Below are 24,631 nucleotides of genomic sequence, written 5' to 3'. Positions count from 1 at the left end.
ATTGAAAATGAAATACAGAAATATCTCATTTTACTCACACACCTGAGTCAATAAACGTTAGAATCACTTTTATCAAATCAAATCAAATGTATTTATATAGCCCTTCTTACATCAGCTGATCGCAAAGTGCTGTAAGAAACACAGCCTAAAACCCCAAACAGCAAGCAATGCAGGTGTAGAATCACGGTGGCTAGGAAAAACTCCCTAGAAAGGCCAAAACCTAGGAAGAAACCTAGAGAGGAACCAGGCTATGAGGGGTGGCCAGTCCTCTTCTGGCTGTGCCAGGTGGAGATTATAACAGAACATGGCCAAGATGTTCAAATGTTCATAAATTACCAGCATGGTCAAATAATAATAATCACAGTAGTTGTCGAGGGTGCAGCAAGTCAGCACCTCAGGAGTAAATGTCAGTTGGCTTTTCATAGCCGATCATTAAGAGTATCTCTACCGCTCCTGCAGTCTCTAGAGAGTTGAAAACAGCAGGTCTGGAACAGGTAACACGTCCGGTGAACAGGTCAGGGTTCCATAGCCGCAGGCAGAACAGTTGAAACTGGAGCAGCAGCACGGCCAGGTGGACTGGGGACAGCAAGGAGTCATCATGCCAGGTAGTCCTGAGACATGGTTCTAGGGCTGAGGTCCTCCAAGAGAGAGAAAGAAAGAGAGAAAGAGAGAATTAGAGAGAGCATACTTAAATTCACACAGGACACCGGATAAGACAGGGGAAGTACTCCAGATATAACAAACTGACCCTAGCCCCCCGACACATAAACTACTGCAGCATAAATACTGGAGGCTGAGACAGGAGGGGTCAGGAGACACTGTGGCCCCATCCGATGATACCCCTGGACAGGGCCAAACAGGAAGGATATAACCCCACCCACTTTGCCAAAGCACAGCCCCCACACCACTAGAGGGATATCTTCAACCACCAACTTACCATCCTGAGACAAGGCCGAGTATAGCCCACAAAGATCTCCGCCACGGCACAACCCAAGGGGGTGCGCCAACCCAGACAGGAAGATCACGTCAGTGACTCAACCCACTCAAGTGACGCACCCCTCCTAGGGACGGCATGAAAGAGCACCAGTAAGCCAGTGACTCAGCCCCTGTAATAGGGTTAGAGGCAGAGAATCCCAGTGGAGAGAGGGGAACCGGCCAGGCAGAGACAGCAAGGGCGGTTCGTTGCTCCAGAGCCTTTCCGTTCACCTTCACACTCCTGGGCCAGACTACACTCAATCATATGACCCACTGAAGAGATGAGTCTTCAGTAAATACTTAAAAGTTGAGACCGAGTTTCACATGGGTAGGCAGACCATTCCATAAAAATGGAGCTCTATAGGAGAAAGCCCTGCCTCCAGCTATTTGCTTAGAAATTCTAGGGACAATTAGGAGGCCTGTGTCTTGTGACCGTAGCGTACATGTAGGTATGTACAGCAGGACCAAATCGGAAAGATAGGTAGGAGCAAGCCCATGTATTGCTTTGTAGGTTAGCAGTAAAACCTTGAAATCAGCCCTTGCCTTAACAGGAAGCCAGTGTAGGGAGGCTAGCACTGGAGTAATATGATCAAATTTTTTGGTTCTAGTCAGGATTCTAGCAGCCGTATTTAGCACTAATTGAAGTTTATTTAGTGCTTTATCTGGGTAGCCGGAAAGTAGAGCATTGCAGTAGTCTAACCTAGAAGTAACAAAAGCATGGATTAATTTTTCTGCATCATTTTTGGACAGAAAGTTTCTGATTTTTGCAATGTTACGTAGATGGAAAAAAGCTGTCCTTGAAACAGTCTTGATATGTTCGTCAAAAGAGAGATCAGGGTCCAGAGTAACGCCGAGGTCCTTCACAGTTTTATTTGAGACGATTGTACAACCATCAAGATTAATTGTCAGATTAAACAGAAGATCTCTTTGTTTCTTGAGACCTAGAACAAGCATCTCTGTTTTGTCCGAGTTTAAAAGTAGAAAGTTGGCAGCCATCCACTTCCTTATGTCTGTAAAACAGGCTTCTAGCGAGGGCAATTTTGGGGCTTCACCATGTTTCATTGAAATGTACAGCTGTGTGTCATTCGCATAGCAGTGAAAGTTAATATTATGTTTTCGAATGACATCCCTAAGAGGTAAAATATATAGTGAAAACAATAGTGGTCCCAAAACGGAACCTTGAGGAACACCGAAATGTACAGTTGATTTGTCAGAGGACAAACCATTCACAGAGACAAACTGATATCTTTCCGACAGATAAGATCTAAACCAGGCCAGAACTTGTCCGTGTAGACCAATTTGGGTTTCCAATCTCTCCAAAAGAATGTGGTGATCGATGGTATCAAAGGCAGCACTAAGGTCTAGGAGCACGAGGACAGATGCAGAACCTTGGTCTGATGCCATTAAAAGGTAATTTACCTTTATTATGTTCAACATAGGAGGGCCGAGCACAGGAAGCAGCTCTTTCAGTAGTTTAGTTGGTATAGGGTCCAGTATGCAGCTTAGAGGCCATGATTATTTTCATCATTGTGTCAAGAGATATAGTACTAAAACACTTAAGTGTCTCTCTTGATCCTAGCTCCTGGCAGAGTTGTGCAGACTCAGGACAGCTGAGCTTTAGAGGAATACGCAGATTTAAAGAGGAGTCCGTAATCTGCTTTATAATGATCATGATCTTTTCCTCAAAGAAGTTTTAGCAGCAATTACATCTGTGAATCTTTTTGGGTAAGTCTCTAAGATCTTTGCACATCTGGATTGTACAATATTTGCACAGTATTCTTTTTCTAATTCTTCAAGCTCTGTCAAGTTGGTTGTTGACCATTGCTAGACAGCCATTTTCATGTCTTGCCATAGATTTTCAGGCCGATTAAAGTCAAAACTGTAACTAAGCCACTCTGGAATATTCAATGTCATCTTGGTAAGCAACTCCAGTGTATATTTGGCCTTTGTGTTTTAGTTTATTCTTCCTGCTGAAAGATTAATTTGTTTCCCAGTGTCTTTTGGAAAGCAGACTTAACAAGGTTCTTCTCTAGGATTTTGCCTGTGCTTAGCTCTATTACGTTTCTTTTATGCTAAAAAAAACTCCCTAGTTGTTTTTTTCTTTCCGATGACAAGCATACCGATAACATGATGCAGCCACCACCATGCTTGAAAATATGAAGAGTGTTACTCAGTGATGTGATGTTGTCACGTTCCTGACCGGTTTTCTGTTATTTTGTATGTGTTTGACGGTCAGGGCGTGAGTTTGGGTGGGTAGTCTATGTTATGTGTTTCTATGTTTGTTAAAGGGTGACCTGATATGGTTCTCAATTAGAGGCAGGTGGTTTTCATTTCCTCTGATTGAGAGCCATATTAAGGTAGGTGTTTTCACATTGATTGTTGTGGGTGGTTGTCTCCTGTGTCTGTGTTTGTCGCGCCACACGGGACTGTTTCGGTTTGTTTGTTTGTTCGGTCGTTCGTTTTGTGTAGTCTGTTTTCCCTGTTCGTACGTTCTTCGTTACATGTAAGTTCTTACGTTCAGGTCAGTCTACATTCGTTTTGTTATTTTGTTTAGTATCAAGTATAGTTCGTTTTTTGTCTTGTTCAATAAATTCATTATGTCATCATACCTCGCTGCATATTGGTCATCTGATCCGTCTCGCCTCTCCTCGTCCGAGGAGGAGGAAGAGCTAGAGAGCCGTTACAGAACCACCCACCGAACCAGGACCAAGCAGCGTGAGTTCGAGCAGTGGAATACTAAACAGGAATGGACATGGGAGGACGTGTTAAACGGCAAGGGTTGCTACACATGGGAGGAGATCCTGGCTGGAAGGGATCGCCTCCCATGGGAACAGCTGGAGGCAGTGAGGAGAGCAGAGGCGACCGGAGAGAGGAACCGAAGATATGAAGGTACGCGGCTAGCACGGAAGCCCGTGAAGAAACCCCAAAAATTTCTTGGGGGGGGCTAAGAGGTAGTGGGCCGAGGGCAGGTAGGAGACCTGCGCCCACTTCTCAGGCTAACCGTGGAGAGCGGGAGTACGGGCAGACACCGTGTTACGCAGTAGAGCGCACGGTGTCTCCTGTACGTGTTCATAGCCCGGTGCGGGTTATTCCACCTCCCCGCACTGGTAGGGCTAGATTGAGCGTTGAGCCGGATGTCATGAAGCCGGCCCTACATATCTGGCCACCAGTACGTCTCCTCGGGCCGGCTTACATGGCACCAGCCTTACGCATGGTGTCCCCGGTTCGCCTACATAGCCCGGTGCGGGTTATTCCACCTCCCCGCACTGGTCGGGCGACGGGGAGCATTCAGCCAGGTAAGGTTGGGCAGGCTCAATGCTCAAGGGAGCCAGTACGCCTGCACGGTCCGGTATTTCCGGCGCCACCTCCCCGCCCCAGCCCAGTACCACCAGTGCCTACTCCACGCACCAGGCTTCCAGTGCGTTTCCAGAGCCCTGTTCCTCCTCCACGCACTCTCCCTATGGTGCGTGTCTCCAGCCCAGTGCCTCCAGTTCCGGCACCACGCACTAAGCCACCTGTGCGTCTCCAGAGCCCTGTACACACTGTTCCTTCTCCCCGTACTCGTCCTGATGTGCGTGCCCTCAGCCCGGTGCCACCAGTGCCGGTACCACGCACCAGGTCCATAGTGCGTTTTGAGAGTCCAGTGTGCCCTGTCCCTGCTCCCCGCACTAGCCTGAAGGTGCGTGTCCTTAGCCCGGTGCCTCCAGTTCCGGCACCACGCACCAGGCCTACAGTGCGCCTCATCCGGCCAGAGCCATCCGTCTGCCCAGTGCCATCTGAGCCATCCGTCTCCCCAGCGCCATCTGAGCCATCCGTCTCCCCAGCGCCATCTGAGCCATCCGTCTCCCCAGCGCCATCTGAGCCATCCGTCTGCCCAGTGCCGTCTGAGCCATCCGTCTGTCCCGAGCCATTAGAGCCGCCCATCTGTCCCGAGCCGTCAGAGCCGTTAGTCAGTCAGGAGCCGCTAGAGCCATTCGTCAGTCAGGATCTGCCAGAGCCGCCAACCAGACAGGATCTGCCAGAGCCGCCAACCAGACAGGATCTGCCAGAGCCGCCAACCAGACAGGATCTGCCAGAGCCGCCAACCAGACAGGATCTGCCAGAGCCGCCAACCAGACAGGATCTGCCAGAGCCGCCAGCGAGCCATGAGCGTCCAGAGCCGCCAGCGAGCCATGAGCGTCCAGAGCCGTCAGCCAGCCATGAGCGTCCAGAGCCGTCAGCCAGCCATGAGCGTCCAGAGCCGTCAGCGAGCCATGAGCGTCCAGAGCCGTCAGCCAGCCATGAGCGTCCAGAGCCGTCAGCCAGCCATGAGCGTCCAGAGCCGTCAGCCAGCCATGAGCGTCCAGAGCCGTCAGCCAGCCATGAGCGTCCAGAGCCGTCAGCCAGCCATGAGCGTCCAGAGCCGTCAGCTAGCCATGAGCGTCCAGAGCCGTCAGCTAGCCATGAGCGTCCAGAGCCGTCAGCGAGCCATGAGCGTCCAGAGCCGTCAGCCAGCCATGAGCGTCCAGAGCCGTCAGCCAGCCATGAGCGTCCAGAGCCGTCAGCCAGCCATGAGCGTCCAGAGCCGTCAGCCAGCCATGAGCGTCCAGAGCCGTCAGCCAGCCATGAGCGTCCAGAGCCGTCAGCTAGCCATGAGCGTCCAGAGCCGTCAGCTAGCCATGAGCGTCCAGAGCCGTCAGCCAGCCATGAGCGTCCAGAGCCGTCAGCCAGCCATGAGCGTCCAGAGCCGTCAGCCAGCCATGAGCGTCCAGAGCCGTCAGCTAGCCATGAGCGTCCAGAGCCGTCAGCTAGCCATGAGCGTCCAGAGCCGTCAGCCAGTCATGAGCTGCCCCTCAGCCCAGAGCTGCCATTTATCCAGAACTGCCCCTCAGTCCAGAGCTGTCTCTCTGTCCGGAGCTGCCCTTCAGTCCGGAGTTGCCCCTCTATCCTGAGCTACCTCTCTATCCTGACCTACCTCTCTGTCCTGAGCTATCTCTCTGTCCTGAGCTACCTTATCCCGGTGCTGCCCCTTGTCCCGGTGCTGCCCCTTATCTTAAGGTTACCATTTAAATTAAGTGGGTGTAATATGAGGGTGGTCATTCTAAGGGGGAGACGTAAGCTGGGATTGACTATGGTGGGGTGGGGACCTCGCCCAGAGCCTGAGCCACCACCGTGGTCAGACGCCCACCCAGACCCTCCCCTAGACTTTTGGTGGTGCGTTCGGAGTACGCACCTTGAGGGGGGGGTTATGTCACGTTCCTGACCGGTTTTCTGTTATTTTGTATGTGTTTGACGGTCAGGGCGTGAGTTTGGGTGGGTAGTCTATGTTATGTGTTTCTATGTTTGTTAAAGGGTGACCTGATATGGTTCTCAATTAGAGGCAGGTGGTTTTCATTTCCTCTGATTGAGAGCCATATTAAGGTAGGTGTTTTCACATTGATTGTTGTGGGTGGTTGTCTCCTGTGTCTGTGTTTGTCGCGCCACACGGGACTGTTTCGGTTTGTTTGTTTGTTCGGTCGTTCGTTTTGTGTAGTCTGTTTTCCCTGTTCGTACGTTCTTCGTTACATGTAAGTTCTTACGTTCAGGTCAGTCTACATTCGTTTTGTTATTTTGTTTAGTATCAAGTATAGTTCGTTTTTTGTCTTGTTCAATAAATTCATTATGTCATCATACCTCGCTGCATATTGGTCATCTGATCCGTCTCGCCTCTCCTCGTCCGAGGAGGAGGAAGAGCTAGAGAGCCGTTACAGATGTGTTGGATTTGCCACAAACATAACGCTTTGTATTCAGGACATAAAGTTTCTTTGCCACATTTTTTGTAGTTTTACTTGTGCCTTATTGCAAAGAGGATGCATGTTTTGGTATATTTATATTCTGTACAGGCTTCCTTCTTTTCACTCTGTCATTTAGGTTAGTATTGTGTAGTAACTAAAATGTTGTTGCTCCATCCTCAGTTTTCTCCTATCACTGAGGATTAAACTCTGTAACGGTTTTAAAGTCACCCCAAAGGCCTCATGGTGAAATCCCTAAACGGTTTCCTTATTCTTCGCCAACTGATTTAGGAAGGACACCTGTATCTTTGTAGCGACTGGGTTTATTGATACACCATCCAAAGCATAATTAATAACTTCACCATGCTCAAAGGGATATTCAATGTCTGCTTTTTTTTACCCATCTACCAATAGATGCCGTTCTTTTTGAGGCATTTGAAAACTTCCCTGGTGTTTGTGGTGGAATCTCTGTTTGAAATTCACCGCTCGACTGAGGGACCTGACAAATAATTGTATGTTTGTGGTACAGAGATTATTGCACACAGAGTGAGTCCATGCAACTTATTATGTGACTTGTTAAGCACATTTTTACTACTGAACTTATTAGGGTTGCCATAGCAAAGGGGTTGAATACTTATTGACTCAAGACATTTCAGCTTTACATGTTTCATTCATTTGTGTGTGTGTGCCAGGTGAGCTGTCCCTGGAGGAGTTCATGGAGGGCATCCAGAACGATGAGAAGCTGCTGGAGACACTGACCGAGAGTCTGGAACTCATACATCATCAGCAAGATCCAGGTCGAGATGAACCCCTATTGTTGCAGCACAAGAAGATTTTATGAGGAGTACGAGAGCGCCAGAGTGCAAGCGAGAGAGAGCGCCAGTGCGCAGGACAGACTGCCCACGCAGAACACTCAGGGATACCCAAAATGTATACACAAACGTATTAGTATATTTTTATATTTTTGTATGTTTTGATGAGATGAACTGGTTATCCTTCAAGGCATATCGAAATGTTGCATACAGTAATGGCTGACTCTCAGTTCAGTCATTCCACCATGTACAGTAGGCCCTGCACAACTTTTGCAATAACAGGATACTTTACTCATCATGTCCAATTTAAGTGTACAGCACTTGCTTGAATATGATTAGTATGCGTAGTACTGCTTTACCAATCAGAAGTAAATAACTCACATTACATTTGCTATGAAAAAGCATATCATATATGTGTATGATGCATCTAGTTGTGCAATTTGGTGACATTACACTGTCCTATTGTTTTTCCATTCTGTATCACCATCTCAAAGTCAAAAGTGCACAATAGACATGGTTTAGAGGCCCACCTCATTTGCCTATGATTTCAGTGAAATGACCTGGTTCTGAACAATCCGTTGCTTGTTTGGTCATTTCAATGCATTATAGAAAGACAGAAGCTTCGAGGCACTCTGCCGAGCAAAAACTAATACAGGAATAATGGAGGGATGTCCCTCACCTGCCTCCCTATCACACATGATTGCCGAGAAATATTGAAGATTTGGTGATGTATCAGTCGTTGATTGAGACCTTTATGTAAAGACAACTAAACAGATCAAGCAAAACAGTTAAATACAGACAACATTGTTTTATTGTAGACTAGACCTACACAGATCTGATTAAAGTACAGAAGTGAATGGCAAACTGGTCCAGTAACTTTTTTTCTCTGCTATTAATGCCTTTTCAATTTTAACTGACCAACAACAGCTTTACATCCTAACACACACACACACACACACACACACACACACACACACACACACACACACACACACACACACACACACACACACACACACACACACACACACACACACACACACACACACACACACACACACACACAAAAATGTGGCTATCTGATTTTACTGGCCTAAAAATAAATTCACACGCACAAGTCACTGCCGAAACTACGGTGGGGACCTCTCGCCAGTGGCTAGTTTCTGGGTGTGACTGTACCACCATGTGTATACAGTAAAACTTGTAATGGACGAGTAACAACATGTATACAGTAAAACTTGTAATGGACGAGTAACAACATGTATACAGTAAAACTTGTAATGGACGAGTAACAACGTGTATACAGTAAAACCTGTAATGGACGAGTAACACCGTGTATACAGTAAAACCTGTAATGGACGAGTAACACCGTGTATACAGTAAAACTTGTAATGGACGAGTAACACCGTGTATACAGTAAAACTTGTAATGGACGAGTAACAACGTGTATACAGTAAAACTTGTAATGGACGAGTAACAACGTGTATACAGTAAAACTTGTAATGGACGAGTAACAACGTGTATACAGTAAAACTTGTAATGGACGAGTAACAACGTGTATACAGTAAAACCTGTAATGGACGAGTAACAACGTGTATACAGTAAAACTTGTAATGGACGAGTAACAACGTGTATACAGTAAAACTTGTAATGGACGAGTAACAACGTGTATACAGTAAAACTTGTAATGGACGAGTAACAACGTGTATACAGTAAAACTTGTAATGGACGAGTAACAACGTGTATACAGTAAAACTTGTAATGGACGAGTAACAACATGTATACAGTAAAACCTGTAATGGACGAGTAACACCGTGTATACAGTAAAACTTGTAATGGACGAGTAACACCGTGTATACAGTAAAACCTGTAATGGACGAGTAACAACGTGTATACAGTAAAACTTGTAATGGACGAGTAACAACATGTATACAGTAAAACTTGTAATGGACGAGTAACACCGTGTATACAGTAAAACTTGTAATGGACGAGTAACAACATGTATACAGTAAAACTTGTAATGGACGAGTAACAACATGTATACAGTAAAACTTGTAATGGACGAGTAACAACATGTATACAGTAAAACTTGTAATGGACGAGTAACACCGTGTATACAGTAAAACTTGTAATGGACGAGTAACAACGTGTATACAGTAAAACCTGTAATGGACGAGTAACAACGTGTATACAGTAAAACTTGTAATGGACGAGTAACAACATGTATACAGTAAAACCTGTAATGGACGAGTAACAACATGCGGATTGGATTATGCTGTGCTGCGGGGAACCGGGCAAAGGCCTGTCATGTCATCAGGCGAATGCAGGAAGGGAGGCATTCTTAAATCAAACAGTAATCTGTGCTGCTCGGTCAATTTGTCAACAAGGCAGCATGGTGCATCATCCAGACATTTACAACATATCTTTTCCATAAAATATTTTTTTTCAGTGGGAAGGTAGATAAAGTGTTTTCATCCAAAGCAATCACTTTTGCATGTGCTTAATTATCTCACTTTTGTTTTGAGACGACTTCGCCGTGGGTTTGGAACAGGGTACCTACCTGGCTCACACCCGAGAGGCAGCCCAGTTCCGAATCGAATGCAATCAACTTCAGCCTTTGCAAAACACACCTACATTGGCGCCCAGGCGAGATTTATCGAACCCCCTCGCTGTCAGTGTAAATGCGTAAAAGGCACATGGTGTGTGCTAAATGAAATTATAATCCTGGTGGTTCCAGCCCTGAATGCTGATTGCCATGGTATATCAGACCATATACCACCAGTATGACCACCCCAAAAAATATTTTCACTGTTTTAATTATGTTGGTAAACAGTTTATAACAGCAATAAGGCACCTCTGGGGTTTGTGATATATGGCCAATATACCAGGGCTGTATCCAGGTAGTCCGAGTTGTGTCTTGCATATGAACAGCCCTTAGCCATGGTATATTGTCCATATGCCACACCCCCTCGTACATTATTGCTTAATTATAAACTGGTTGGTTTGAGCCCTGAATGCTGATTGGGTGAAAGCTGTGGTATACCAGAATGTATATCATGGGTATGACCCCCCAAAATATTTGTACTGTTCTAATTACGTTTGTAACCAGTTTATAATAGCAATAAGGCACCTCGGGGGCTTGTGGTATATGACCAATATACCACGGCTAATGGCTGTATACAGGCACTCCACGTTGCCGTTGCTTCGTGCTTAAGAAAACCATTGGCTATATATCACACCTCATCAGGCCTTATTGCTTAAATAACAACAAACTCAAAACTGCTTATTTCAAATAGCTTTTGAATTTTTGAAAACAACAAACACATATAGCGATTTACAGTTCATATGGTAACAAAGTTCTGACAAATATTGTGAGTCATTTGGTCATCATGGTCACAAGAAGGCTCCACCGAAAGTGGTGCCACATTCAAGTGCTAATCGGATCTACGAACTCTGACATGTCCAATTTGCTAACTGGTTATAGTTATACACGTGCCGCGTTTAACCAGTTATCAAATCGGAAATGTCCACGTTTCCCTGTTCTGACTAGCACTTGAACGCGACATAATCTGGAACGGTGTGCCAGAATGAAACGTATGTGACGTCACGGCTCTACCTGAGTTTCGTTAAGGGAAGCGGAAAAGGCATAAACTGCTCGGCCTGCTCCGGACATTATCAGAATTGTTCTCCCGTGATAAGAAGTATCCGTGGGTCATCTATACGTTTACCTGGATTGCAAAGGACATAGAAGTTCCAACGTTTTGGAGAATAATATTTTCCTGAAGCTTGGGGTTCTAAATTACCTTCTCCCAGATCGAAAATATCCTACTTCCTGGTCACGTTCAACAGCAGGTAGGTTTCACAGCGGTATCCTAGATTTGGTTTGTTTGCAACCATGAAATAGTTTTAAATTCGTAACTTGATTTAAAAAATAATAATAATTTAAATCATTACTAACAATTTCTTTGTGAAAAAAAGTATCCACTGGTCTTTCGTATGTTGCTCGAATTTACAGTACGAGCAAGTGGTTGCAGGCATAACATACAACAACATGTTACAATAGTCTGTAGCCTATCCTAATGGATTGTTTGCTGGGAAGAAGTCCACTTTATGGTTCATTCATTTGAATTAATGTATTAACGTTGGACATTTATTTATGTACCATTCTCAACTGACCTGTGTAACAACCATGTCCTGCAGATTGCAGTAGCATCATAAGACCAACCATATGCACTTTTGGGAGGACCTTTAGTAATAGCTGTAAATCAGTGAAATTGCATGCTATTCTGGGCGTTTTGAGGTCTGAGTAGAGTAATTAAATAAACTGACCTGTAGGCTGACCCAAAGCCACTACATTTGAATGTTTGCCTCTCAAAGTGGCAGTCTATGTTTGAAATCTTGGTAGCCATGTAATGTTGGTCAACTTGTGCCTGTCTCAGACAAGTTGTGTTATGTCATACCCTTACAGCAGTTTTTCTGATACAGTGCTTCTAGTAGAACTGTTTTGAGATATTGGTCAGGATGTCCACATAAGTGTACCATATGGATAGTAAATATCTAACCCGCCCATTGTGGCCCCCTCCCCAGACAATAAGCATGGCGTTGACCCCGCGGCGTGTCCGGCTCAAGCCCTGGCTAGTGGCCCAGGTGGACAGTGGGTTCTACCCAGGCCTGGTGTGGATTGACCGAGACAATAAGCGCTTCAGGATCCCTTGGAAACATGCTACACGGCACACCCCCCAGCACGAGGAAGAAAACACAATTTTTAAGGTGAGGTAAGCACATCTCTGTAACAGTTTGTGAAACGATACATGTGGGCTAATGTGTTGGCAGGTGAACTGGTTGTGGCTGGATCAACGGTGAGTAAAGTAAGGTTGATGTTAACTATATTCTCTGAATGTATTCTTCATCTGTTTCCTCTCTCCCCTGTACCAGGCCTGGGCGGTAGAGACCGGAAAGTTCCAGGAGGGTATTGATGATCCTGACCCTGCCAAGTGGAAAGCTCAGCTCCGCTGCGCCCTCAACAAGAGCAGAGAGTTCAACCTTGTCTACGACGGCACCAAAGAAGTCCCCATGAACCCCCTGAAGATCTACGACATCTGCGACATCCCACAGCCCCTCAGTAACCCAGGTAACTGGCCATCGAAGACATAAAAATATAATAATTATACAACCATAGTAGATATATGATTATTTACAGTCACTTGTCAGGTTTGGTAGCAGCTCTGAAACGTATTTTAACTTTTGCCATCCCTTGCTCTCCTTCTCATTTCTCTCTCTCTCCTCAGGATCTTCAGACCCTGGGTCTTGGACACCAAATGATGGGGATGAAGATGAATCAGATGGCTCAGAGCCCCTCCCTCCTTATCCAACATCCAACGGTTAGTCATGTCAAATATCTCTCTTTATTTAATTGAGTCCCCCTCTAATACTAATTCTTAATTTTTACCACATAATTTATCCAAGACCACATAACAGTCCAGATCTAGCCTCTAGATAATGTTTTCCAACTTGCCTGGTCCAAGAACAACCCCCTGCCCCCCTTTTGTTTGGCTTACTCCCAGTTTTGATTCCAATATCCCAGTATGGTTTTTGGTATGTCAGCTAATCATGCTTTGTTTCTCTGTAACCAATCAGGCACCAGCCCCGCTCTTATGTGGTCTCCACCGGGGTCTGTATCGCCCCTCCAACCCCCCAGCTGCCCCCCATCAGTTGAAGTGTGGCCCAAAGAGGAAGTTAAGCTGTGGCCCAAAGAGGAGCCTTTGGATATGGAGATGCAGCCTTCGCCCCTGGAGATGGCGCCCCCCCCCCCACTGGACATGCCTCCCCCTCCCATGCCTGACGTGATGTTCGCCTCCCCAGAGATGTGGATCAGCTCCTTGCCTAGTGAGTACACTAACACAACTACACAAACTCCTCCATTAGATAAATATAGGACTGCATACAGTATCACAGCATCTTGTCCATACAGACAACCAATGAGTGACTCTCTTTATCTTCATGTGTTTCTTTGTCTCTCCCTCAGTAACAGACCTGGAGGTGCAGTTCCAGTACCGGGGTAAGGAGGTGTGTCCAGCCATGACGGTCAGTAACCCACAGGGCTGTAGGCTTTTTTACGGGGACCTAGGTCCCATGGTCAACCAGGAGGAGCTGTTTGGTCCTATCAGCCTGGAGCAGCTGAGGTTCCCCTCTACTGAGCATATCGCCAACGACACGCAGAGGGTCTTCACCAACCGCCTGCTGGATGTCATGGACCGAGGCCTCGTCCTGGAGATCAGCGGCCATGACATCTATGCCATCCGCCTCTGCCAATGCAAGGTGTACTGGTCAGGCCCCTGCGCCCCCAACCCCAAAGCACCCAACCTCATAGAGAGGCAGAGGAAGATCAAGCTGTTCTGTCTGGAGTCCTTTCTCAGTGGTAAGCAGTGACTCCGATCCTCTTAGCATAGACTCTTCACACAGCTTTCTTGTGTTTTATAGTGTTTTAGGCAGGGCCCTTATGCGGTATTGTGATAGTGTGGCATGTACTGTAGCTGTTATTGCATGTGTGCTGTGACACTGAATTGCTATGTGATATGATTGTGATGGGTTTGTGTGCAGATGTGATAGCCCATCAGAGGGGCCAGTCAGCCAGCCCTCCTCAGTTCGACATCAACCTGTGCTTTGGAGAGGAGTGGCCTGACAGCAGACCCAAAGAGAAGAAGCTCATCATGGTGCAGGTACAAGACTGTCTTTGTATCAGGATGCAATGATTCATAGAAAACTCATTTAAATATTTGTTTTTCATTATTTTAAAATGTTGAATTGACCCTCAAGCATGTATGTTTTGTTGAGTCCCTTCGCTGTAACTGCCACGTCTTTGGCCCTCTGCTCCCCTCCAGATTATTCCAGTGGTAGCACGTATGATCACTGAGATGTTCTCAGGCGACTGCATGCGCTCCTTCGACAGCGGCAGCGTGCGCCTGCAGATCTCCATCCCAGACATCAAGGACAACATCGTGACCCACCTGAAGCAGCTGTACCGCCTGCTGCAGACCCACCAGGGCCAGGAAGGCTGGCCTCAGGCTCTGGCCCCCGGAGCCGGCATGCACCTGCCCCAGGCCCTGCATGCCCAGTGAAGTAGCCTAGTCCACCACGGCCCTACCAGGCCAGTCAGTCTCTCTCACACACACAGCTCTGTCTGGACACTGCTGCCTCTCTACTGCTGGTCCAAGAGGGGATCTATTATCAGCAAACTAGTACTTATGTTTATAGAGGCATGTTCATCAGAATAGGGAGAGGGATCACATCGATTTAGCTTCTTTTCCCCCTTTTGTTATTATGGTCTATTATAGGGTTCATTGGTCCATGTGTATATATTGTGGTAAATGCTGCTACCAGGCATTGTAATTATACTGTTACTGTGGCAGTCAGTAAAACATGGTGTGATGATAGTGTCTGTCTGCAGTTGTAAGCTCTAGGGCCTTGAACTAGAGCAGCATTATGGGTCAAAGTCCTGTAGGCTGCAAGTCAACATTGAACATCGTCAATGAGTTACAGACATAACCCTGGTCGCCAGTTACACAATACAGTCAGTGACTTCTGAATAATCATCAAGCTTTGTCCTGGTCCTTGTTGTTCATAAAACATGATCTCATTCTCATGTTTGCTACCTGTTTGAGTGCTAATGCATTTTAGTAGATTTAGTTGAACTTTTATCAATAAGTGATACATGCATATATTTTAAGTTATCCGTTTTATTATAAACAATATAAAGAAAAAGTATCATTGTGACATTTGCATTTTAAGTCATTTAGCAGACACACTTATCCAGAGCGACTTACAGGAGCAGTTAGGGTTAAGCGCCTTTCACAAGGGCACATCAACAGATTTTTCACCTAGTCGGCTCGGGATTTGAACCAGCGAACTTTCAGTTACTGGCTCCCCGCTCTTAACTGCTAGACTACCTTCCGCCCATGACTGTTGAGATCCATTCCTTCATGCGATTCTGACTGGTCTTGCTAGGTATGTGAACAGTTTACTATAACTTAGTTTTTTGTGGAGATCATTTAAAGGTACTAGTAGAGAAAATCATTTAAATGTTGATGATTTTCCATATGTATATCCTACACTTATCATTATATGGAATTTAAACTATTTGTTTTGGCCTATGAAAATAGTATACGGGGTGTGCACTTAATGTTAAAGGATCTCAACTCTTTTTCCCTCTAATGATTTGTATTTTCCTTTTTTTGAAATAAAATTTTCCAAAACTAGCAAAGCGGTCTTATTTAAAATGTCAGTTTTACTGTCCAGTTATAAGTGGCAAATGTGTCAACTATACAGAGGAAATACAACAAGTAAGCATGAACGAGGCAGTAACCATAACGCATGGTTATGAATACAAATTGACTTCAAGATGCAAAGATATTTACGATGACAAAAATAAATTGCGTCCAGTGTGATGGAAAAAATACATAGAACATACTGTATTTCCCAAACCCTTTAGAGCAAGTTCTTCAGGGGTTTGTTCAGTTCCCAGGTCTTGTCATATGGGCCTATAGCAATGCTGTGGTAATGTCATGTCATAGAGGTACTTCTCTGTGTGTTCCTGTAGTACTTGGTAAAGGTCCCACAGCTGATTTCTTGTCGTGGGGATATTGGCCAGTAACAATGTCAAAATGGCCACCACCATGACTGCCACGAACAGGGTTAGGATGAACCAGGGACAACAACGTCTCTTGGTGGAAAAATAAAGATTCCATCAGTATCAAGTTAATATAGGATTAAAATCGAGCAGAGCCAATAAAAATGTTGGAGACATACAGGATGAAGACAGTGGGGACAGAAAGTGATTGATTATGCTCTGGGTTTGACATGACTAAGACGAAAGGGAATTGTAGACAAATACTGACCTCTCTCCTTTCGATATTGGCTTCCATCATGCTTTGTTTCTTGTTGCTGTGGTGTGACATGGCTGGCTGAAACTGCTCATCCAATGAATGCTCTATTGATGTCAACACATTTACAGACTAATAAATATCATGGTCAAAATAGCAGTTAAAACAACTTTGACCTACTATAGTAATTTATGAAATCCAACTTTTATTTAAATCTGCTAGTGGATATATAATGTACAGTCGTGGCCAAAAGTTTTGAGAATGACACAAATATAAATTTTCACAAAGTCTGCTGCCTCAGTATCTTTAGATATTTTTGTCAGATGTTACTATGGAATACAGAAGTATAATTACAAGCATTTCATAAGTGTCAAAGGCTTTTATTGACAATTACATGAAGTTGATGCAAAGAGTCAATATTTGCAGTGTTGACCCTTCTTTTTCAAGACCTCTGCAATCCACCCTGGCATGCTGTCAATTAACTTCTGGGCCACATCCTGACTTATGGAAAGCCCATTTTTGCATAATCAATGCTTGGAGTTTGTCAGAATTTGTGGGGTTTTGTTTGTCCACCTGCCTCTTGAGGATTGACCACAAGTTCTCAATGGGATTAAGGTCTGGGGAGTTTCCTGGCCATGGACCCAAAATATCGATGTTTTGTTCCCAGAGACACTTAGTTATCACTTTTGCCTTATGGTAAGGTGCTCCATCATGCTGGAAAAGGCATTGTTCGTCACCAAACTGTTCCTGGATGGTTGGGAGAAGTTGCTCTCGGAGGATGTGTTGGTACCATTCTTTATTCATGGCTGTGTTCTTAAGCAAAATTGTGAGTGAGCCCACTCCCTTGGCTGAGAAGCAACCCCACACATGAATGGTCTCAGGATGCTTTACTGTTTGCATGACACAGGACTGATGGTAGCGCTCACCTTGTCTTCTCCGGACAAGCTTTTTTCCAGATGCCCCAAACAATCGGAAAGGGGATTTATCAGAGAAAATGACTTTACCCCAGTCCTCAGCAGTCCAATCCCTGTACCTTTTGCAGAATACCAGTCTGTCCCTGATGTTTTTCCTGGAGAGAAGTGGCTTCTTTGCTGCCCTTCTTGACACCAGGCCATCCTCCAAATGTCCTCACCTCACTGTGTGTGCAGATGCACTCAAACCTGCCTGCTGCCATTCCTGAGCAAGCTCTGTACTGGTGGTGCCCCGATCCGGCAGCTGAATCAACTTTAGGAGACGGTCCTGGCGCTTGCTGGACTTTCTTGGGCGTCCTGAAGCCTTCTTCACAACAATTGAACCGCTCTCCTTGAAGTTCTTGATGATCCGATAAATGGTTGATTTAGGTGCAATCTTACTGGCAGCAATATCCTTGCCTGTGAAGCCCTTTTTGTGCAAAGCAATGATGACGGCAGGTGTTTCCTTGCAGGTAACCATGGTTGACAGAGAAAGAACAATGATTCCAAGCACCACCCTCCTTTTGAAGCTTCCAGTCTGTTATTCGAACTCAATCAGCATGACAGAGTGATTTCCAGCCTTGTCCTCGTCAACACTCACAACTGTGTTAACGAGAGAATCACTGACATGATGTCAGCTTGTCCTTTTGTGGCAGGGCTGAAATGCAGTGGAAATGTTTTTGGGGGATTCAGTTCATTTTCATGGCAAATAGGGACTTTGCAATTAATTGCAATTCATCTGATCACTCTTCATAACATTCTGGAGTATATTCAAATTGCCATCATACAAACTGGGGCAGCAGACTTTGTGAAAATGTATATTTGTGTCATTCTCAACTTTTGGCCATGACGGTACTATACCTATGGAGTCCTGTTGCTGTCCTCTGACAATCTCCTGCTGTTTCATGGTGTCTTGCTGCTGCTGTCTCCATGTCTCTAGTTGTGTCCTGCAGGTGTGGAGGTTGTCCTCTAGGAGGTTGATCTTGAGGTGGAGCTCAGCCTCAGTGTGTTGGTGCTGCAGCAGCTGACTCTCCAGAGTTGCATCCTGTCCCATCACTTTCTGGATGCACAGGGAGATACATGATGCTATTTAAAGCATATATTATTTCACTCTCATAAAATATAGCGTGTGTGTGCATGCGTGCATACCTCTAGTTGGCTCTGTAATAGGTTTATATGGTCTATGTTCTGCACCAGAGACGTCCTCAGCTGGGTGCATTTCCTCCTCTCTTCCTCATAGCGCTCTCGGCACTGTGATGACTCAACCTGGGCAGTCTGCAGTGCCATCTGTTGGACACACAAAGTACACACACACAGTGAAACTCCTGTGACATCCCTTCATATTCATTTGATATGAAATAATCTCATATTTCGCAAATCAATTACATGAATTAAATTAATAATTGACTGTAATAGGAAAATACCAATTGAACACAGTGCTATTATGCATTATCCAGAGTGCAGCCCTGTCTGACCCCTTACTTCCAGGCTGTGAGCCCTGTCCTGGGCCTTGTTTTTTTGGTCAGTGACCCTCTGGAGTGAGGCCACGGCCATCTCCTCCAGCTCCTGCCTCTGCTGCTCCGACTGTAGCAGCAGCTTCTTGGCTCCATCCCTGGACAGCCTCTGAGGAAGAGGAGAGTAATGATTGCTCTTTGGTGTTTCAGCCTGGTGGTGATTTTGTATGTACATTCATACTGTAAGTTATATACACTACCATTCAAAAATTTGGGGTCACTTAGAAATGTCCTTGTTTTTGAAAGAAATGTCCATTAAAAAAACATAAAATTGATCAGAAATGCAGTGTAGACATTGTTAATGTTGTAAATGACTATTGTATCTGGAAACGGCAGATTTTGTTATGGAATATCTACATAGGCGTAGAGGCCCAATATCAGCAACCATCACTCCTATGTTCCAATGGCACGTTGTGTTAGCTAATCCAAGTTGATCATTTTAAAGGGCTAATTGATCATTAGAAAACAATTTTTGCAATTATGTTAGCACAGCTGAAAACTGTTGTTCTGATTAAAGAAGCAATAAACCTGGCCTTCTTTAGACTAGTTGAGTATCTGGAGTATCAGCATTTGTGGGTTCGATAACAGGCTCAAAATGGACAGAAACAAATAACTTTCTTATGAAACTTGTCAGTTTATTCTTGTTCTGAGAAATGAACGCTATTCCATGTGAGAAATTGCCAACAAACTGAAGATCTCATACAACGCTGTGTACTACTCCCTTCACAGAACAGTGCAAACTGCTCTAATCAGAATAGAAAGAGGAGTGGGAGGCCCCGGTGCACAACTGAGCAAGAGAATAAGTACATTAGGGTGTCTTGAGTTGTGTTGAGACTGGTGTTTTGCGGGTACTATTTAATGAAGCTGTCAGTTGAAGACTTGTGAGGCGTCTGTTTCTCAAACTAGACACTCTAATGTACTTGTCCTCTTGCTCAGTTGTGCACCGGGGCCTCCCACTCCTATTTCTATTCTGGTTAGAGCCAGTTTGAGTTGTTCTGTGAAGGGAGTAGTACACAGCGTTGTACGAGATCTTCAGTTTGTTGGCAGTTTCTCGCATGGAATAGCCTTCATTTCTCAGAACAAGAATAGAATGACGAGTTTCAGAATAAAGTTATTTGTTTCTGGCCATTTTGAGCCTGTAATCGAACCCACAAATGCTGATGCTCCAGATCCTCAACTAGTCTAAAGAAGGCCAGTTGTATTACTTGTTTAGTCAGCACAACAGTTTTCAGCTGTGCTAACATATTTGCAAAAGGGGTTTTCTAATGATCAATTAGCCCTTTAAAATTATAAACTTGGATTAGCTAACACAACGTGCCATTGGAACACAGGAGTGAGGATTGTTGATAATGGGCCTCTGTACACCTATGTAGATATTCAATTTCCAGCTACAATAGTCATTTACAACATTAACAATGTCTACACTGTATTTCTGATCAATTTTATGGTCATTTAATGGACAAAAAAAATATTTATTTTAAAAACAAGGCCATTTCTAAGTGACCCCAAACTTTTGAATGGTAGTGTAGGTACAGACATTGTGCCTGAACACACCTGCACACAGATCTTCAGCTGTGACTCTAGTGCCCCAATCTTTCCCTTCATCTTGTCCTCTTTGCAACAGACCTGTGAGGGTAGAGAAATATGAGATGTAATGGGGATTGGCTATTAGGCCCTTTCTTTTTTCTCTGTATATTTCTTTCTCAACTTCTCAGTGACAGGATGCAGGGTAGTCTCCAGAAGAATGAGGGTGGAAACACTGAACTCGACTCTGAAACCACAGTCAGTCTTCAACCAGATCACTGAGCCGAACACGGTAGCCTATTACCTAATTTAGGGCTCTATTCAATCTGTAACGCTTCCGCGATAGAAATGTAAAGGTCATTTCAGATTGATCCGACATGTGCAGCGTTTACCGTGAATGCAGTCTCCGCTAAATTTCAATCACGCTGTAAAGCGTGTCAATAAAAGTACAAATCTATACAAAAATGTAATTCCCCCTCCCCTTCAGTCGGTTCACTCTCGCGCCTCGCTCCAGTATGCATGGCTTGTAAAAAAAATGCTGCGGTTTAATCAAATAGGCTACCAACTGGAGAGAGGAAAAGCGACCTAAAGCGGCATAGCTGCTCTACTCACTTTCCAGTCAAGCCCAATTGTTCACATATTTAACTAATCCCGTGCCATCTGAGGTGAAGAGTGAAATAAAAATAGATTGACCTATGCAGTACTGCCACACGAATTATTATAATTTGTTTAATGTTCATGTTATACATTTTAATGTGTTGTAAATGTTCATATGTGCGCAGTGCTCAACTGTAGGCTACAGATTTATGCCGGTGCTGTTATGTGCAGACCGTCCTGCTGGGGTCTCTGTCCTCATCCTTCAGCCTAATTAATCGATAAACATTTAGGTAATTTAGAATATGTTCTTATCCAGAGCAATTTAGGCCAACAATCAGTGCATTTAACTAAAATAGACAAGTTAACATATCACAGTCTCATGTTACTGACATTATTTTGAATAGTTAGTAAACAAACACAATAGCCTATATTTCTGGGTGCAAAAATAAGCACAGAATGGGAGTGATTTTTAACGGGAAGAGACAGCAAAGTTCAGGGGTTATAGAACTGTTGCAGGATCAGTGCAGCACAGGGGGAAAAATACAAGACGGGACAGGAATTAATTTTCACTCCTGTGTCAACATCTATGACACACTACACCAACCTACTGTCAACTTCATGGCAGTCACTTCATGAAACAGAGTATGATATAGAAATACAGTAATCACATCAGTGTATAAGAGATCCAGGTCCTAACCTTCCAGACATTGTTATGTGAGAGCAGTAGAGTAGAGGTGGTGTGCTGCAGTAGAGCAAGCTTCTGTTTCAGAGAATCCTCTCGCCGCAGAGCCTCCTATGGAAAGAGATGCACCATAATACAAGTAAGGTTCTGACTAAATGGCATGTCTCAATTATATGTATTATCATTACAGATTCCAATATAGAAGCACTTGCAGCAATCTAAGGAGTCAGCATAGCAGGATTACACACCTGTAGATACTCAGAGAGTTGAACGAGGTCCTACATAGAGGAGAGGGAGAGAGATTTTTCACAATAGGCATAAAAGATATTCCCAACATGGAGCAAGGAAGGACATCATATATATAGTTATAATGGGTGGTTGACTATATATGTCGCACCCATGATAGTTAAAATATCATAACATCTATCTCTACGTTTCTATGCAACACAACTGATAGTGATGCCTTCTTCATAACTTTATGGGAATGCGGCCTCTTGTCAGAATGATGAATGATTGTGTAGATGAGAACTGTGATTCATTGCTATGGCTCACATTTGAATTAGAATCTACCCACAACATTACAGAGATGCAGTACATTGGAGTTACTTACTGTCTCCTTCACAGTGCTATAGCCATGCCTGTGAAGGACAGGAAATGAGTAGGGGGTCAGAGGTCAAAGTGTTATACATGCAGTACATGACAGAGATAAAACAGTTAAACAGATCAGTGTCTTCATGTTGAGGTCAGTAGCTTACTGTACTTACTCTGTCTGACAGCAGACATTCCTTTGTTGGAGCTGCCTGGTTAACATTACTAGGCCACTCTGGTCCTGTTTAACTACTAAGAGGGACAGAGGAAGATCATGAAATTCACCAACAAACTTGGTGTTCAAACTTAATAAGTATGTTGAAATTCAAGTTTGATGATTGACAGTACAGCCATGGGTGTCCAACCTCCATCAATTAAAAAATAAGGATACCCAGTTAGTCCAATTTTACCTTTATCTCTGATATCCATACTCTTCCTCAGTGAGGGCTGCTGTGGTGTTTGAGGGAATATCTGCGAGACGTCAGAGTGAAGCTGCCCTATTTTGTTTTTCCCTCCTGCCCCATGCAGTGGTGGTGAGGTGATCCATGTTGCCTGGTGAAACAGTTTTGCGTTTGTGACACTCATTTTGTGTTTGACCAAACGGAATATTCCAGTATTTGTGTATTAAGATACATATAATAAAATAATGTCACGCACGTAATGTGTATTACATTTAAAATTGTTGTCATTTAGCTCTTATCTACAGCGACCCACAGGAAGGAGCGTATCGACAGATTTTTCACCTAGTCGGTTCGGGGATTCAAACCTAAAACCTTTCGGTTACTGGCCAAATGCTCCTAACTGATAGGCTACCTGCCGCCCTGTATTATGTGCTTACCTTCCCGATGGAGTGTACATCTGGCCAGGTGATCCCCAGATCCTCTGCTGATATGAGGGACTGTCTGTGGATGAGAGGCACTCTCTGCCTGTTGGTCCTCATCATGACTTTGGTCTCCTTGTTTGACTGCTTTTCATCAGCCTGATGAGTGGCAGCCTGGACAATCTGTCTCCTTCTCTGGAACTCTATCTGTCTTTTCTGCTGCATCTCACTCTTCCAGTCTGCCTCCAGCTTGTGTCCTGGGCTGCGACATGTCGTCACATTGTTGCGATCTCTCAAGAACTCATGTTTTGCTGCCCGTTGTTCCAGCTTTTGGTCGTAACTCTCCATCTGAGGTCGTCTCATCCTGAGGTCTTTTTGGATCTCCATTTTGGTGGATGAACTTCAACTGCAGGATTCAGAATAAGACAGTATCATTCCATCAGATTCTCAAAGAAAGCATGATTGGTTATGGGTGTGTCAAAACAGGATGCAGTGCATTCAGCTTTGACTCTACAGAAATGAGGACAGCAAGCATGACTTTCAGTATGAATTGAATGAAGGAAATTAAGCCTGACATTCAAACACCTGTGGTATGAAGTCCTACTTTATGTATATGAGTTCTGCTTCACCTTAAGCAGAAACTAGCTGTAGTGTGCCATCTCAATGTATGAGAAGGCTGCTGACACAAAGCTGAGACAGATCACTCACAACACACCATAGGTCAAGAGAAGACCAAAACCACACATCTCTCCACGGATGAAACCTTGTGAGTGTGAGTAGCAAAAACAAACCTGAAAATGTTCAAAGAACCCAGCAGCCTGTTGTCTCCTCTATGGTTTCTCCTCCTCTGTTGTCTTTGAATTCACTAACTGTCACATACTCGCTCTCAGAACAGGAAATGAGAGAAACCACACTGCTCATGTTCACACTTCTGTTCCACTATCATCACACCCACATTGCATCCTCACACTGTCGTCACACATGGGCAAACAATCAGAGAAGTGACTTGTAGGAAACTTACATTTTGAGCTACTATAGAGTGGTGTGGGACAGTTGAAGGTCTGCAGAATGTAGGGGTACTGTGGTTAGTGATAAGCCAAAGCTTATAGTGTGCCACACGGTGTATGTTTAGAAGATGTATAAACTTTGAACCAGATTTCATATCTCCATTTTGGTCCCAACTGACTCTAAAATAGTCTGGTAACTGCTATCATACTCACAACTGGTTGACAACAGGAGTGATTTACAGGAGTCTGTATGGGCTAGTCAAGGATCCCTCCCTGACAGAGACCTTTGCTCTGTGGGGATGCCGTCATGAATACCAGGCACACCCACAACCACTGCCCTGGAGCTGAGTATAAACGTCTACATTTCTGTCATCTTCTCCCATAAGGAATTTGTCTCAACAGTAACACCTTATTGAGTGCTGTCCCTCTATTGGATCAATGTGCTCTTGACTCTGGACTTTGCCCTTGTCTTTTATGTGGAACTAAATCTTGGAGGTATTTGTTCCGCAATAAAAACCCAGGCCTGAAATATG

The 24,631-nt window shown here is 44.6% G+C and overlaps 2 protein-coding genes and 1 pseudogene across 2 annotated transcripts; 2 read left to right on the top strand and 1 right to left on the bottom strand.

Moving 5' to 3' along the window:
• LOC120064738 overlaps window positions 1-7,566 on the top strand; it is a 33,081-nt pseudogene extending 25,515 nt beyond the window's left edge.
• Window positions 7,567-11,145: 3,579 nt separating this feature from the next.
• LOC120065177 (interferon regulatory factor 6-like) lies at window positions 11,146-15,792 on the top strand. The gene is made up of 8 exons (XM_039015957.1): window positions 11,146-11,389; window positions 12,125-12,307; window positions 12,473-12,668; window positions 12,826-12,918; window positions 13,175-13,423; window positions 13,563-13,955; window positions 14,138-14,256; window positions 14,419-15,792. The coding sequence occupies exons 2-8, from the start codon at window positions 12,134-12,136 to the stop codon at window positions 14,653-14,655; spliced, it is 1,461 nt and encodes a 486-aa protein (XP_038871885.1). The 5' UTR covers window positions 11,146-11,389; window positions 12,125-12,133; the 3' UTR covers window positions 14,656-15,792.
• LOC120065176 (TRAF3-interacting JNK-activating modulator-like) lies at window positions 15,277-23,974 on the bottom strand. Its single transcript, XM_039015956.1, has 13 exons — window positions 23,883-23,974; window positions 23,110-23,497; window positions 22,682-22,823; window positions 22,448-22,523; window positions 22,294-22,321; window positions 21,932-21,961; window positions 21,699-21,794; window positions 20,435-20,506; window positions 18,849-18,989; window positions 18,516-18,653; window positions 18,228-18,426; window positions 16,432-16,523; window positions 15,277-16,256 (listed from the first exon to the last, which is right to left on the bottom strand). Exons 2-13 carry the CDS (start codon window positions 23,476-23,478, stop codon window positions 16,065-16,067), a joined length of 1,575 nt encoding a protein of 524 aa, XP_038871884.1. The 5' UTR covers window positions 23,479-23,497; window positions 23,883-23,974; the 3' UTR covers window positions 15,277-16,064.
• Window positions 23,975-24,631: the final 657 nt, after the last annotated feature.

Source organism: Salvelinus namaycush, chromosome 20 (genome assembly GCF_016432855.1).
Source record: "Salvelinus namaycush isolate Seneca chromosome 20, SaNama_1.0, whole genome shotgun sequence".
Classification (NCBI taxonomy): Eukaryota; Metazoa; Chordata; class Actinopteri; order Salmoniformes; family Salmonidae; genus Salvelinus; species Salvelinus namaycush.
The sequence above is the reverse complement of the archived record's forward strand: the minus strand, read 5'-3'. Positions and strand labels throughout refer to the sequence as shown.